Source organism: Meleagris gallopavo, chromosome 5, assembly GCF_000146605.3.
Source record: "Meleagris gallopavo isolate NT-WF06-2002-E0010 breed Aviagen turkey brand Nicholas breeding stock chromosome 5, Turkey_5.1, whole genome shotgun sequence".
Taxonomy (NCBI): domain Eukaryota; kingdom Metazoa; phylum Chordata; class Aves; order Galliformes; family Phasianidae; genus Meleagris; species Meleagris gallopavo.
This window is the reverse complement of record NC_015015.2, coordinates 695,254-707,889: the sequence shown is the minus strand read 5'-3', so window position 1 is coordinate 707,889 and position 12,636 is coordinate 695,254. Positions and strand designations below refer to the sequence as shown.

Sequence of the window (12,636 nt, the reverse complement as noted above, 5' to 3'; positions counted from 1 at the left end):
CTTCTATACTTGATTGCCTGTTTTCCAAAAAGAGTTTTTGAGTTAGTATTTTACAAATTCTCTAATAATTTCAAACCTGTTTTCAACGGAATTTTCTTTTATATTTATTTGATTAAGAAAAGTTTTCCAAAGTCAATTCTGGATTAAAGTTGAGCTGAAAAGTCTAGTTCACTTGTTTGTATTGAATGCTGCTTTTTCATGTCACCATGAGCATCACACTGTAACGTCATAGGTACTGCAGACTTGCGCTATGGAATTTCTAGGGACCCTGGAAACTTTTCTTGCTGCTTGTTGTTATTTTTGCATTTTTGTTAGGAAAGTATTTCATAGAGCAAACGGACACCAAATTTTAAGGAAGTGTCATATTTTAAAAACTGCAGTTTTGTGACTCAGTTGCAGGATCTGCTAGTTCTGACACTGAACAGAGGCAGAGCTGTTTGGTACAGCTTCATCTCGGAAGGTGAAGCCTGTAGACCATTATGCTTACTGTAGTACATGTCATGCTATCTCAATAAAAATGGCATGTAATAAGCAGTTGGAATTTGAATTACCTCTGTTTCCATTTTATCCCTGGATAACTTGCTCAAAAGAAAAAAACAACAACCAAAAAAAAACCAAACAACCAACAGTGCACAAACACACACATGAGATAAGAACAAGTATTGTTATTAGCAAATAATTTTCTGTTCTTACAGCTTGCTTTGCAAACAGGAAAGGAGCCTCCAGCTATTTGGAAAGTACAGAAGGCCTTACTGCAAAAGTTTGTTCCTGAAGTGCGGGATGGACAGAGGGAGTTTGCTGCTACCAACAGTGTGAGTTTAATGTTCCTTGTGAAGATACATGGCAACTAAATTCCTTGATGGAAGACTAGAAAGCAAAATAACATGCAGTTCTGACGCAACATCCTTAAAAGCATCCTTAAGAAAAAATCCAGCTTTTCCTCCTACTCTAAAATTATTTCAAAATATATTAATGGTAGATTCGTACAGATTCGTGGCTTTGGGGCATGGATTCTTTGTTAGTGTTGAGTCTCGGTGACGAAACAATTTTTCACAACTGGAATAAAGTGAGTGGAGGCATGCTCACGAAGCAGCTGCTTTCTGTGGGAAGGATACATGTAGGGTAGAATTCAGCCAGTAACCCTTTGGGAGCAGGTAATCCTGATAACAGTAGAACTGTGGTTTATTAAAAGAGGGAGAAAACGAAGCCCAAAGTACCTCTGGCCTCATTTTCGCATCACAAGCATTATTTAAAATCCATTGAATAATTCCTGTTAAATTATAACTGCTGTGAGATGGCTCATCACTGTATGTGAACTGATTATTTCTAGCATTTTTCTTATTGTTTAATTATTAAACTAAATAATTCTGCTTAACAGAAGCACTTGAATGTTATTTTTTTCCTAGTATCTTGGCTATTTCGGAGACGCCAAAACAAAATACAAACGAGTGTATGTGAAGTTCATTGAAAATGCAAACAAAAAGGAATATGTTAGAGTATGTTCAAGAAAGCCACGAAGCAAGCCTGTACAGTCTGCAAGGTATTTTATTTCAGCTTGCTGTTTATTGTCATATTGTTCGTGTATTAGGAACCTATTTTAATAAACAAGGCTTACAACTCAGTGCTATCTTAATTCATCTTTAAGTGGAAACTGGAAACTGTATTTTGTTTTAAGAAATGAGGATAAATTGCTGTCATATCCGGACTTCCTTACCTGGAATCTCTGGGTTCTAATAATCATGAATTTCAGAGGTATTAGAGCTCTGTATGCTGTGTGGTTTTGTGTTCTTCTGTACTGATACTCAGCATGTGGATAGAAGCCTAATAGAAGCCTACAGGCATAATGATTTTTATTTATTTATTTATTTATTTAGCCATTTTCTCCTATCTTGTTGATTCTGCAAGTTAGGTATGCTTTATGGATTGCTTTAGTGACCAGCCTGACCCAGTATACTGTAAGTATGCTTCCTAAGGTCTTTGGTGCTGCTTTTTGTGTTGGTTGGACTTTTGCAAAAGATTATGGAATCTGCATTATGCAGCCTTTCCTGCACTTAGTTCATCTCATCCTCTGTAGCTTCGGATGCTATCAGAGGCTTTTCTCTCTCTGTGGCTTTTCAAATTTAACGTAGGTATTTTTTTTATCAGACGTTATTAAACAGTAATAAAAGAAAAATAGCATTTTTCTTTCAGGCAGTGACTGGGTTATAAGTCCAGTTCCCTTCTCTCAAAGAAAGCAGTTCCATCACGTAACTGATTTTATAAAATAATCACAGTCTACTTAGAACTAGCAGGGATTTGGGTACCTTTTTTTTTCCTCTTGGACTACAGAAAACTGTTCCAGGACCTGTCTGTCCAGTGCTCTGAAACAATGCTGTCTTTTAGCCAAAATATCAGGATTAGCTTGTACCCATGTTTACTCTTTCCAGCACAGTTTTTTGACTTTTATTTCTGCTTTTCCCCGATGTTCTTACTGCACTGATGTATTTTGGGAGAGCCATCACATTCCATTTTAGTATCACTAAGCTGGATTAAAGCTCTTTCACATTCCTCTTCTAAGGCAGGCTTTCCACTTCTTGAATCATCCTACTATCATCTACTGTTTCTACCCATTTCAGTTGGAAGTCTCCATTTCTGTCAGATGACTGGAATTCACAAGATTCCAGAAGATATCAACAGTGTTAATAGTACATTTCACTGCTTTCACATTTGGATGAGAAATTGCTTGACACTTCCCAGACCTGTATTCATCCCATATTCTCAAGGCTGTATTGCATTGATACTTAGCAACTGACTGCATCACACGGTTTTCTTCTGTTGTTTCCAGATGATGAGTTCTCAGATTATGATAAATTTCTACTGGTCCTAACGTACAAACTTTCCTGATTGTTCTCCTGTTTTGAGTGCTAGGAAGAGAAAGGAGAGGAGTTGTCTTCTTCCTCCTTGCAGTCCTCAGTACCTGGTGCTTCTAATGGAATTATCATCCTTGTATTGATACAGTATCCCAAATTCACTTTGTCAGCCGGGATCATTAATTGCTATTATTTGTTCAAGTCTGTCAACTCTGATTATTTTTCATTATAGTCTGCTTTAATATTAGCCCCAATATTCTGTAGCTTGTAAGTTCTACTAATATTGGGCAGTTTGATCTTGCTGTGCTTGTCATCTAGCTATAAAATTGACATACCGTTTAATTATAGATAATTGAGAGTAATTATTGAGCATCATATTAAAAAAAGTGGCATTATAGTGCATATGTGATAGGTACATGTGACAGCAAAATAAGTGTGTATAATCCACAGGGAATATCTCATGGTTAAATAAGCCAGCAGCTCTTCTCTTAAATTGCGGACTTGTGTGGTAACTGTTTCAATAAAGATGTTGTTCATACTGTTGCAGGACCATTCATTGCAAACCTAGTAGTAGCAACAACAAAGCACCTGATCCACCAACCCCAAAACCAGCAGCAACAAAGGTCTCTTCTGTGAAACCCAAAGCTAAGCAGCCAAAAGTAAAGGCTGAACCACCGCCAAAGAAAAGGAAAAAGTGGAAAGAAGAATTCTCATCTTCCCAGTCTGATTCTTCACCCGAGGCCCAAAGTGAAGAAGATGGTGAGTGATACGCTGTGGTTGGCATCTTAACCTACTGGAGCTAACTGCAAGTGATCTTGTGTGAAAAAATCTTGCCGATTGTTCTTAGCCTCCAGGGGAAAACAAATTAATTATTAAACAAACTTGACATTGCCGTGCAAAATGGAGTGCAACAGCTAACCTCATCTCTAGTTTATCAATTAAATATATTTTTACTTCTTAAATGCCAAGTCTGAAGTAACTCGATGAAGTTATTTGTTACCCCTTTCCTATAAGGCTTTCATCTACGATAATGGAAAAATAAATGTCTACGTCTCCTAAAACACAATCATTTGAATACTGGTAGGTGAAATTGTACTTACAACAACAGCAACAACAAAAATGTACCATTTGTACCTAATTTGTTGTTTGTACCTGTTTCGTTGTGTGCTTAGTTTCACTGTTATTTCTTATTGTAATGGATTTTAATCTCTTGGGATACCAGTAGGGGTCACTTAAGTTTTATGAGAGAGAGCCTCCAGTTTTCAGGAAAGCACGAAATATTTATGGAATACTTAGGAAAGAAAAGTCACCCTATTGCCATTAATTTGCAGAGCTTGTACCTCCGCCTCCATTTGTTACTCGCTTTCTGAACACAAGAGCTATGAAAGAGACCTTTAAGAGCTATATGGAGTTGCTTGTTAGCATTGCCTTGGATCCAGACACAATGCAAGCCTTGGAAAAGAGCAACGGTACAGTATGTTAAAAATTTGTACGATTCTGTTAGATTTTTGGGTTTGTGTGTTTTGTATTAGTTTCTTTGTTTTATTGTCTCATTTACTTAACATTCATGTGATAAATTTACTGCTTGTGTAACGCCACGAATTCAGATTAGGGGAGGTGCACGTGCGTACATAAACGTATCTGTCAGCACTGTCTATTTGAGGAATCAAAGTAACTCAGAAATGCTGTTTTGTCAGCTTTGTTAGGTTTGACTTGTCAGATCTGAGCTCTTTTTTATTGTCTTTTAAAATACTAAAAATATTTCAAATTGCAGTGTTACAGGTATGTGCTTTTTCTTGTAGTTAAATTGCCATATTACTAGGTAGTATTGTTTCTTTCTGCCATTAAAAATTGTGCTTTTCTTGCTTCAAAACCTTGAAATTTTGGTCAAAGACAATTGTACTCTTTTCCCATGAGGGAGAAAACTTCTGATGGACTTATTACTATGGTGGATTCCAGAAGACAAAATTCAAAACTATTCTATTTCTCAAAAATTAGTAAAACACTCATGTGTAAAGTTAAAGGTTCCTAAAACCCAATGATTTCACCTGCTGAGTTGCAGGTTGCTGTTTTCCACTGTATTCAGTTCACCTGTATTTAAATTAACCTATTTTCTAGGCTGTTCTGTCCCATTTTGCTCTGGCTGTGCGTCAGTGTACTTACTACCTCAAGGATCTACGTGCCCTGTTCATTATGTCAGTAGTCCCACTAAAAGCAAAGACTTTGGCTTTATAAACAAGGGTCCCCTTATATCAGAGAATGTCAAAAACATGCATTTTGTTTTCATAAAACTGCCAATTTTATTGCGCAGGAGAGGATTGTTTAGAAAATGGTTTAAGATTATATTGCTCTCTCTTGACTTATTCCATTTAGCAAAAAAGAAGTTGGAGAAGGATCTGAACAGCAGCCAGCAGTTAACCTGCGTGATACCTACACCACAGTCTGACTGGGGGGAAAAAATCTCACACTTTAACAATCTGTGTATGAACAAATTGCATTATTTTCGAGTTCTACTCTTTATGTTAATAGGTAGAAGAATAGATTGGATAGGTGTTGTCTCATTACTGTGTGTCTCTTAATAATCACGTGTTACTTTTTAAACTGTCATTTAGATGAGCTACTTTTGCCTCATATGAGAAAAATTGATGGCATGCTGAATGACAATAGGAAAAGGCTGCTTTCCAAATTACGCTTGGATAATACTTTCAAGGTATTCTCTTGCAATTCTAAGCTTTTCACAGTATTACTATGAGCCAGTCATTGAATGCGTACCATGCAGGCACAACTAAAAACCCAGAAGGCAAATTTGTAACAGAAGTGAATAAGGATTTGAAAGAGAGATGCTATAAATTCAGTGCTTGTGTGTGATGTTTGGAGAACATTTGTGATCGAGGTGTTTATACCACTAAGGTAAAGTTCTGGTTTTGCTCACCATGTTTCTCATTCATTTTCAAACTCTTGTCTTTCTCACCTTCTCAAGTTGGCCAAAGGCAAGTCTGTTTGCCATTCCTTCTAGATTGGCTGGTTAAGTGATTTTATTGCTTAAAAATCTTAATACGGTTGTACCCTTAATAGCTGTACTGTGGAGCAGAGGTCTGGACATGTGAAGGAAATATTGTGACCAGGGTAGCTTGAAACCCAGACAGAATGATCAAAAATCAACTTATTTGTGAACTGTTTGACACACAGGGAAGGGCTGCATGTTTTCAAAACTTAACACAGAGCCTCAGAGAGGGAGGATGTATTAGTCCTCCATTTTTTGATTTTGTTTGTGGTAAAAATTCCGTAAAGTTCTGTTAGTAAAATACTTCTTAGCTGATGTGTTTAGTCTGTGCAGAGAAAGAAGATAGGCCAATTAAAGTAGGCTATGAATTTCTAGAATTCTAGTTACATTCACGACACATGCGAAATGAGAAGTTGCTTATTATGTTTTTCCTCAGTTTAAGGGAAAATAAAATAGTGCCTTCTGTAACACTGGCATATAATTAACACTTCTTGTTCAGTTGGAGTTTGTAACTAATGTGATAGCTTTACTGTGTGTTCACTCAGAGGCATCATATCAATCATATCTCTAAAGGTAGCTTAAGCCTAACTTTCACAATAGGAGCTCAGGAAGTTGACTGAGTTCTGGGTCTAAGCTAAGGAATCTGTGATGTAAACTGCAAGATAAAAAGCCCTTTATGTTTGTCTTCTGTTATGAAAGTACCAGCTTGTACTTGAGTTAATATTTTATCCAAAAAATGAAAGATAATGAAACAGTAATGTTTGCCAACATGTTTGTATCGGTGAGGAAAATGTTTGATACTCCTGTAAGATTCGGGTTAATCTGACAAGGATGAAGCCTGCTTCTATTTCAGCCGAATGAGGCAAAAATAAGTGAAAAATACCATTATCTGGAGTATCATTCAGTTGGAATATGCACTCATAAGTGTGGATAAAGTGATTTTTTGATCTGTGTATTGTCTGTATTTGTTGATACTGTATTACTAAAGAAATCAGACACTGACGTTAGCAGCCAGTGGGTGCCTGCTCTTGAACTTTACAATCAATCATTTTTCTTTATGTTCTCTCTAAAGAGCGCTTTGGAAATCTTTCCTGAACTCACAGTGATCACTCGGGATTCTAAGACAAAAAGTGGCGGAGCATCTGTGTCTAAGATCAAAATGAATGGTAAAGCTTACAACAAGAAAACACTGAGGGCCTCTAAATCAACCACTAAATTAGCACAGGTGAGTGTTCAGAGGGTTTGCTACTGCTGCCAGCTGACCTTGAATGTGATAACTGTGTTTGTGTAAAACACTGTTTTTTGTAAGGTTTTTTTACCTAAAATCTTTGTTGAACGAAATGCTTTCTCTGTTTAAAAACAAACAAACAAACAAAACCAATGAGTTATATTCCAGTGGTTTTTATATTCCAAAGTTATATTCCATAAAATATAACCAAACATTTAAGAAGGATTACCCTACCTGAATGCTTGAACTGCATTGTGGTGTTTGCACCTCTTTACTATATTTAGACCCAAATGCTCTTATCCTGTATATTTGTACATTTATGCATTTTACACATTTATACATTTATCCTGTGTATTTATACAGGATGTCTTCTGTGGCAACCACTCAAGTTTGCAGAAAGATGAAGTAGTAGTGCTGCCTTTCTCGTGCAGGCAGTAACTGGTCTGTGCAGTTGGATGGGAAGGGAGAGGCTTGAGATGTACGCTTTGTTTCTGTAGCACTCCTGGAGAGACCCTATAATTGGGTTTTGCTAAATACTCGCCTATTCCTGACTCACAGTGGCAAAAGGTTTCTAGATAAATAGCCTCTAAGTAGAGCTGATCTATACTTACCTAATGCACAGTCTGTATGCTTTTTTGAAATGCAGCTGTTTTGATAGGAAATAGTTAACCTTCCTGTAGTAGTTTTCGAAGTGGTGTCTTACTAGTCCTTGACTTCAGTGCATTTGGAAGCACTGGAAGCATTCTCAAAGCTGGTTTTAATAAAATGATTTTGTAGGGAACGTGGAGGTACAAGATAATGAGAATGGCGTAGTATAAATTTCAGCATTCCAGAATGTCAAAGCAATTATTTGAATGAAGTATTCAATTTCTGAACTGCTGAAAAAAAATGACTTACAAAATGCCATGTCTGTCATGTCTGTCTTCAGACATAACGTGAATTTACCTGAAAAAAAAATGTTGTTTTTGCAGGAGTTTACGGTAGATCCAGAAAAAATACAGCTGTATTCTTTGTATCACTCACTCCATCATTACAAATATCATATATATCTCACATGTAAAGAGGAGGTAAGTATTGCTGTTTTTCTGAGATATTTTTACAGTTGTTTGGGAAGTCGAAATACAGAGGCACTGTTGTGCTCTTGATAAGTGAGTATAGATTGCCATAAGGAAATAATGAAATCCACAAACAAAAGGGTATGCTGAGTGCCTATGTTGCCCCTGAAGGGCACCACTGCTCATGATGAGGCTGATGAGATGAGGCTGAAGAAATTTGTGTGCAGTCATTTTGCATCAGGGTAGATTAGCATTCTTCATGTTCTTCAAGCAAATTAAATTCATTTTAGTAGCTTATGTAACTTGTGAGATCTAGGAGCCGCTCTTGTCTTCAAATGCCCACTCCTTTCTATTTATCTGCAAATCCAGGTAGCAGAACCACAAGAGTTGAGGTTTGGCTCAGCTGTTAAGAGAACAGCTTGGGGAGGGCTTTTCTTTGTTTTTAAAGTATAAAGGTTTTCTTTCAAAGAAGGATGGTATTTATCTACAGAATGTTTTATAAAACAAAAAATCTGAAATACTGGCAGTCTCATATGTCCATATGTATGCGCATTTCTCTCTTTCTCTTCAAAATAGATTTCTTCTGTTCAGAAGAAGAGTGCAGATCTAGGACAGGAAGAGATTGTGCAGCTGTGCATGAAAAATATGAAATGGGTGGAGGATCTTTTTGAAAAGTTTGGTGAACTTTTGAATCGTGTCCAGCAGAAATGCTCGTAACAGAAATGTGTTCCAAATCTCCCATTTTTCTTCGGCACTAATCTGATGGAACAGAAAGCTCAGAGAGGGGCTCTGATTTCTTTTGCAAAGCCAGGCTGCGTTCTTGTTCATAGGCAGTTGTATTTCTCTTTGTGGAACTTTGTGCCTTGGCTCTTGCTAAGGAAAAGTGATGCTGGCAAGGAAATCAGCCCTTTGGAGATGGAACTGAACGTAACCCTAACCACATTTTTAACCTGAAGAATTTTTTTTCTTTTTTGCGAACTATCGGATAACTTAGTTTTATTTTCAGAAATGTTTTTTGACAAATGATAAAGCATGCACTACATATTCTTTTTTCTTTATTGCTAAAAAGATATCAACACTTAAAACACGACAGATTTTTCCATCTCTGACTAAGCAACAGAAAAGTCAGCATTGGGTACGTGTGTCTGGCTACCAAATAGAGTTTTGTACATCTTGTGAACAGAGCCGGAGCGACATCAGTTTCTGTGAACATGTATTGCCATCGTCAAATCCAGAAATGTCATGATGCTTTATGGACTCCTTTTACTATTGTCACGTTCAGGAGACTGAACGTGGAGTTGGTGCAATCCTATGACTGCTTTTTTTGTGTGTCAAATTATATTGTAATGAAAGACAATGACCTTAACTATTTTCCCCGTTTTGAAGAAAAAAAATATTTTCCTTTATACTGTGTTTTTTTTCTTTTGGAAAAAAAAAATTCAATTGTACATTTTATCTCACTAATAGTTGTATTTTTCACAGAGAAAATATTGTGGTTAAAATTGTTTCATGTATCTTTGTAATACTTTCCATTGTTTTCAGTAAATCCTATTCATTTATATGTTGATTTCATATTGTAAACTATATATCTCGAGGTAACCCTTTTGTTTATACAGGTTTGCTTCAGTGTTAGCCAGCATAATGCATACTAGACTAGTTTTGCTTTAAGTGTAGTTGTGTTAGACACTGCAAGTATTTTCTGACACATGAAAATAAATTTCTTACTAAACTAGCACTTGATAAACTGAGAGTTTAAATGAGGAACTACTATATCTTTGTCAACAAAGATTGCTGATTGAATAGATTACGTGCAGTGTTAAACACAGCTTACCTAGTTGTTCGTAGAGCTGGCAGTTGCAGAGCTGTTCTCTTTTTGGTGCCTTTCGAATCTTCAGATTTTTTCTTGTAGCTTTTTTTTGTCCCTCCAGTTGAACAGTAGTGCCACTAGTCATTCTCAGACAATGAATGTAATGGGCTGTAATCAGGAGAACATTTTCTTTAAATCTGCCAACAGAATGCCTTACTGAGTCATTCAGAATGGATATTTACTGGGGTCCTGAAAAAAGAAAGAAAAAAAAAAAAAGTCGTGTTGTTCTTTTCCAGATAACATAGGAAAAAATAATTCCTTTAACTGCCACTTAGTGCCTTAATTTCAGCCAAGAAAGCAGGGTTCACTATTCATTGGCCAAATGAAATAATGTTCATTGCCATGTGACCTTTTTTCCTGTTGTCTGTTTTTATCCTATTTAGTTGTTAAACATTCATTAGACCTTAGAACTATGAAGAGTTTAATGAATAGATGTAAAAATGCAATTATTTGATCTCGAGTAATCGAATAGGTTTGAATATTAAAGTATGTACAGAATTTTAGCTGACTAGTTTTAGAACTGTATAGGATGTTTACCATATTTCCAAAGCTATTTGTCTTTTAAAAGCAATAATTCTCCTTTAAGACTTGTATGCAGACTACAGTGAACAGAGCTGGGTGTGCACCTCTGCCTTTTTTAAAGCCTCGTCATAACGCGTCTGCTTTAAAAAGGGAGGTGGCTATCGAGTCAATGGATGCGTTGTGCTACTGTGATGTCTACTAGAATCAAGGAGAGTGAAACGGGCTTTTATTTAGGAAGAATGTGCAGAATGTCAGAGCAATTGTGAAGCTAATTCATTTTTACAGCGTAAGGAAGGGTAGACGCGAGGATTGCAGTTGTTTCAGTCACGCTGCGTTGAACCAAGTGGGAGCCCAAGTTTGTGGTTAACACGTGAAGCAGAGTTGCCAACGTCGGTAGTGATCAGCTGAAAATCAGTTTACTGTAAATATGCCAACTGGAGACATGGTAGCTATGTGCCTCTTGTACCACTTAATCTATAGCATGAGTTCCCAGACTTATTTGGGGTATTCCCTTATTGGCAGGGACAATGGCAGCAGCACTTCCTGGCTGCATACATACAAGAGAGGTATTTAATTGCACAGGTGGTGTTCTGTTGTCTCCTTTCGGTGAAACAACATAGTTTGGGAGTTCCTGGTCCGTATTGCTAAGAATGGTTAGGATGCAGGCTGAGGGAACGGGAGTTGTCTCCTTGACTGTAAAGAACTCATCGGACTCTTTGTCTCCTTTCCCTCCCTCATATGACTGAGAGCAACTAACAGAGAAATCTTATTGCTTTCTGAAAGATTTCTACACCACTACAGCTCCTCTAGAGTTTCAAATCTAGAAGTAGCTTTAGGGAGCTGTTTGTTTTCCTTAGGAAGTCCTTAGAAACTGAAGAAGAAAGAGATGAGAGGGTTTTGGAGTAGTTTGTCCCCATTTAATAAGAAGGTGATTTCTAGTGACAGCCACCTAGATAAGTAAATAAAAATGGCCAGGGTGCTCTGCAGTGCTGGAGAGGATGACCTGGCTTATTTTTGGCTGGATTATTCCCCGGGACAGTTAAACAAGCACTGTGCCTGTAGAGAAAAAAACTTGTCTAATTGCCCCAGACTACTGCAGATGTAACAGAGCTTCCATCTTTGTCTTGGGCTACAAAAATGGTGGCTGCATTTATTAGTTTACCATTGAGGATGAATAATAGCGTGGAACTCTCAAGTGTGCGAAAGATCCTAAACAAGAGTAAAGTTTTGATAGTGGGATTTAAAAAGGTTCTTTTTATACTGAAGCAAAGTTAGAAAAAATGTCAATGTACAGAATTTTTCTTGCACAAATACTTTGTTTTGTTGCGTTTTAGATAACTCTGCACCCACAGCTCAATCTTCTGTCTTTTCTTGAAGCAACAGTGACGTCCTTACCCTTTAACATCTAACAGTGGAAATTGAGCACTCACGTCTGCGAGAGAAGATGCACTAGGAAGGAACAGAACCCTCTTTAGACTACGAATTAGCAAAGCAGAAATTACACTAATTGTGTGATGAAATATTATTATTTTTTATTTCCACTGTCACTTCCTTTAGTGTGGCATCCCTGTTTACGCTGGGTTTGTGTTGTATTGAAATACAGTATTTCTCTTAAAGGCAGGTTTTCTTTCAGATGCTACTTCCAAAGTTTTGCTAGCAAAACATAGGAGACGAAATTGGATTGAAAAGCTGTGTCTGAAAATGGCTAAGGACTTCAGGATCTTCAGAGCTCTGTGATGTGTATCGTATTCGTATGTTGTCTAAATGAAATACTACTTTTTAAAAAGGCAAATCTTACAGGCTGTCTTCCAAGTAAATGATTTCCGTAAGGGAAATATATTTTAAATATTATTTAAATATTTACTACTATTTAAAACGATTTTAAAACAGAAAAGCTAAAAGTACGGTCACAAAATGTCGGTGTGTCATTGGTCATTTCATTTCTCATTGCTAACACGTGACATTTGGTCTCTTACTCTGTCACACGCACGTGCATTGCGGAGTGCACGTTCTGTCATATCTTATTGTTTAAGCTAATCCTAACATGTCATTGTTAACACATGCATGTTTTCTGCATATCTCCTCTACGTATGGCAAAAAAAAAAAAAAAA

At 36.9% G+C, this 12,636-nt stretch overlaps 1 protein-coding gene across 1 annotated transcript in view; it reads left to right on the top strand.

Annotated features, from left to right (window-relative positions):
* The window catches only part of QSER1 (glutamine and serine rich 1), a 35,462-nt gene extending 22,826 nt beyond the window's left edge, over window positions 1-12,636 (top strand). The window contains exons 6-13 of the mRNA XM_010710684.3: window positions 696-812; window positions 1,407-1,540; window positions 3,397-3,608; window positions 4,181-4,318; window positions 5,462-5,559; window positions 6,926-7,078; window positions 8,053-8,148; window positions 8,713-12,636. Coding sequence (XP_010708986.1) covers window positions 696-812; window positions 1,407-1,540; window positions 3,397-3,608; window positions 4,181-4,318; window positions 5,462-5,559; window positions 6,926-7,078; window positions 8,053-8,148; window positions 8,713-8,853 — 1,089 coding nt within the window. The 3' untranslated portion in view covers window positions 8,854-12,636. The remainder of the gene's footprint in view (window positions 1-695; window positions 813-1,406; window positions 1,541-3,396; window positions 3,609-4,180; window positions 4,319-5,461; window positions 5,560-6,925; window positions 7,079-8,052; window positions 8,149-8,712) is intronic.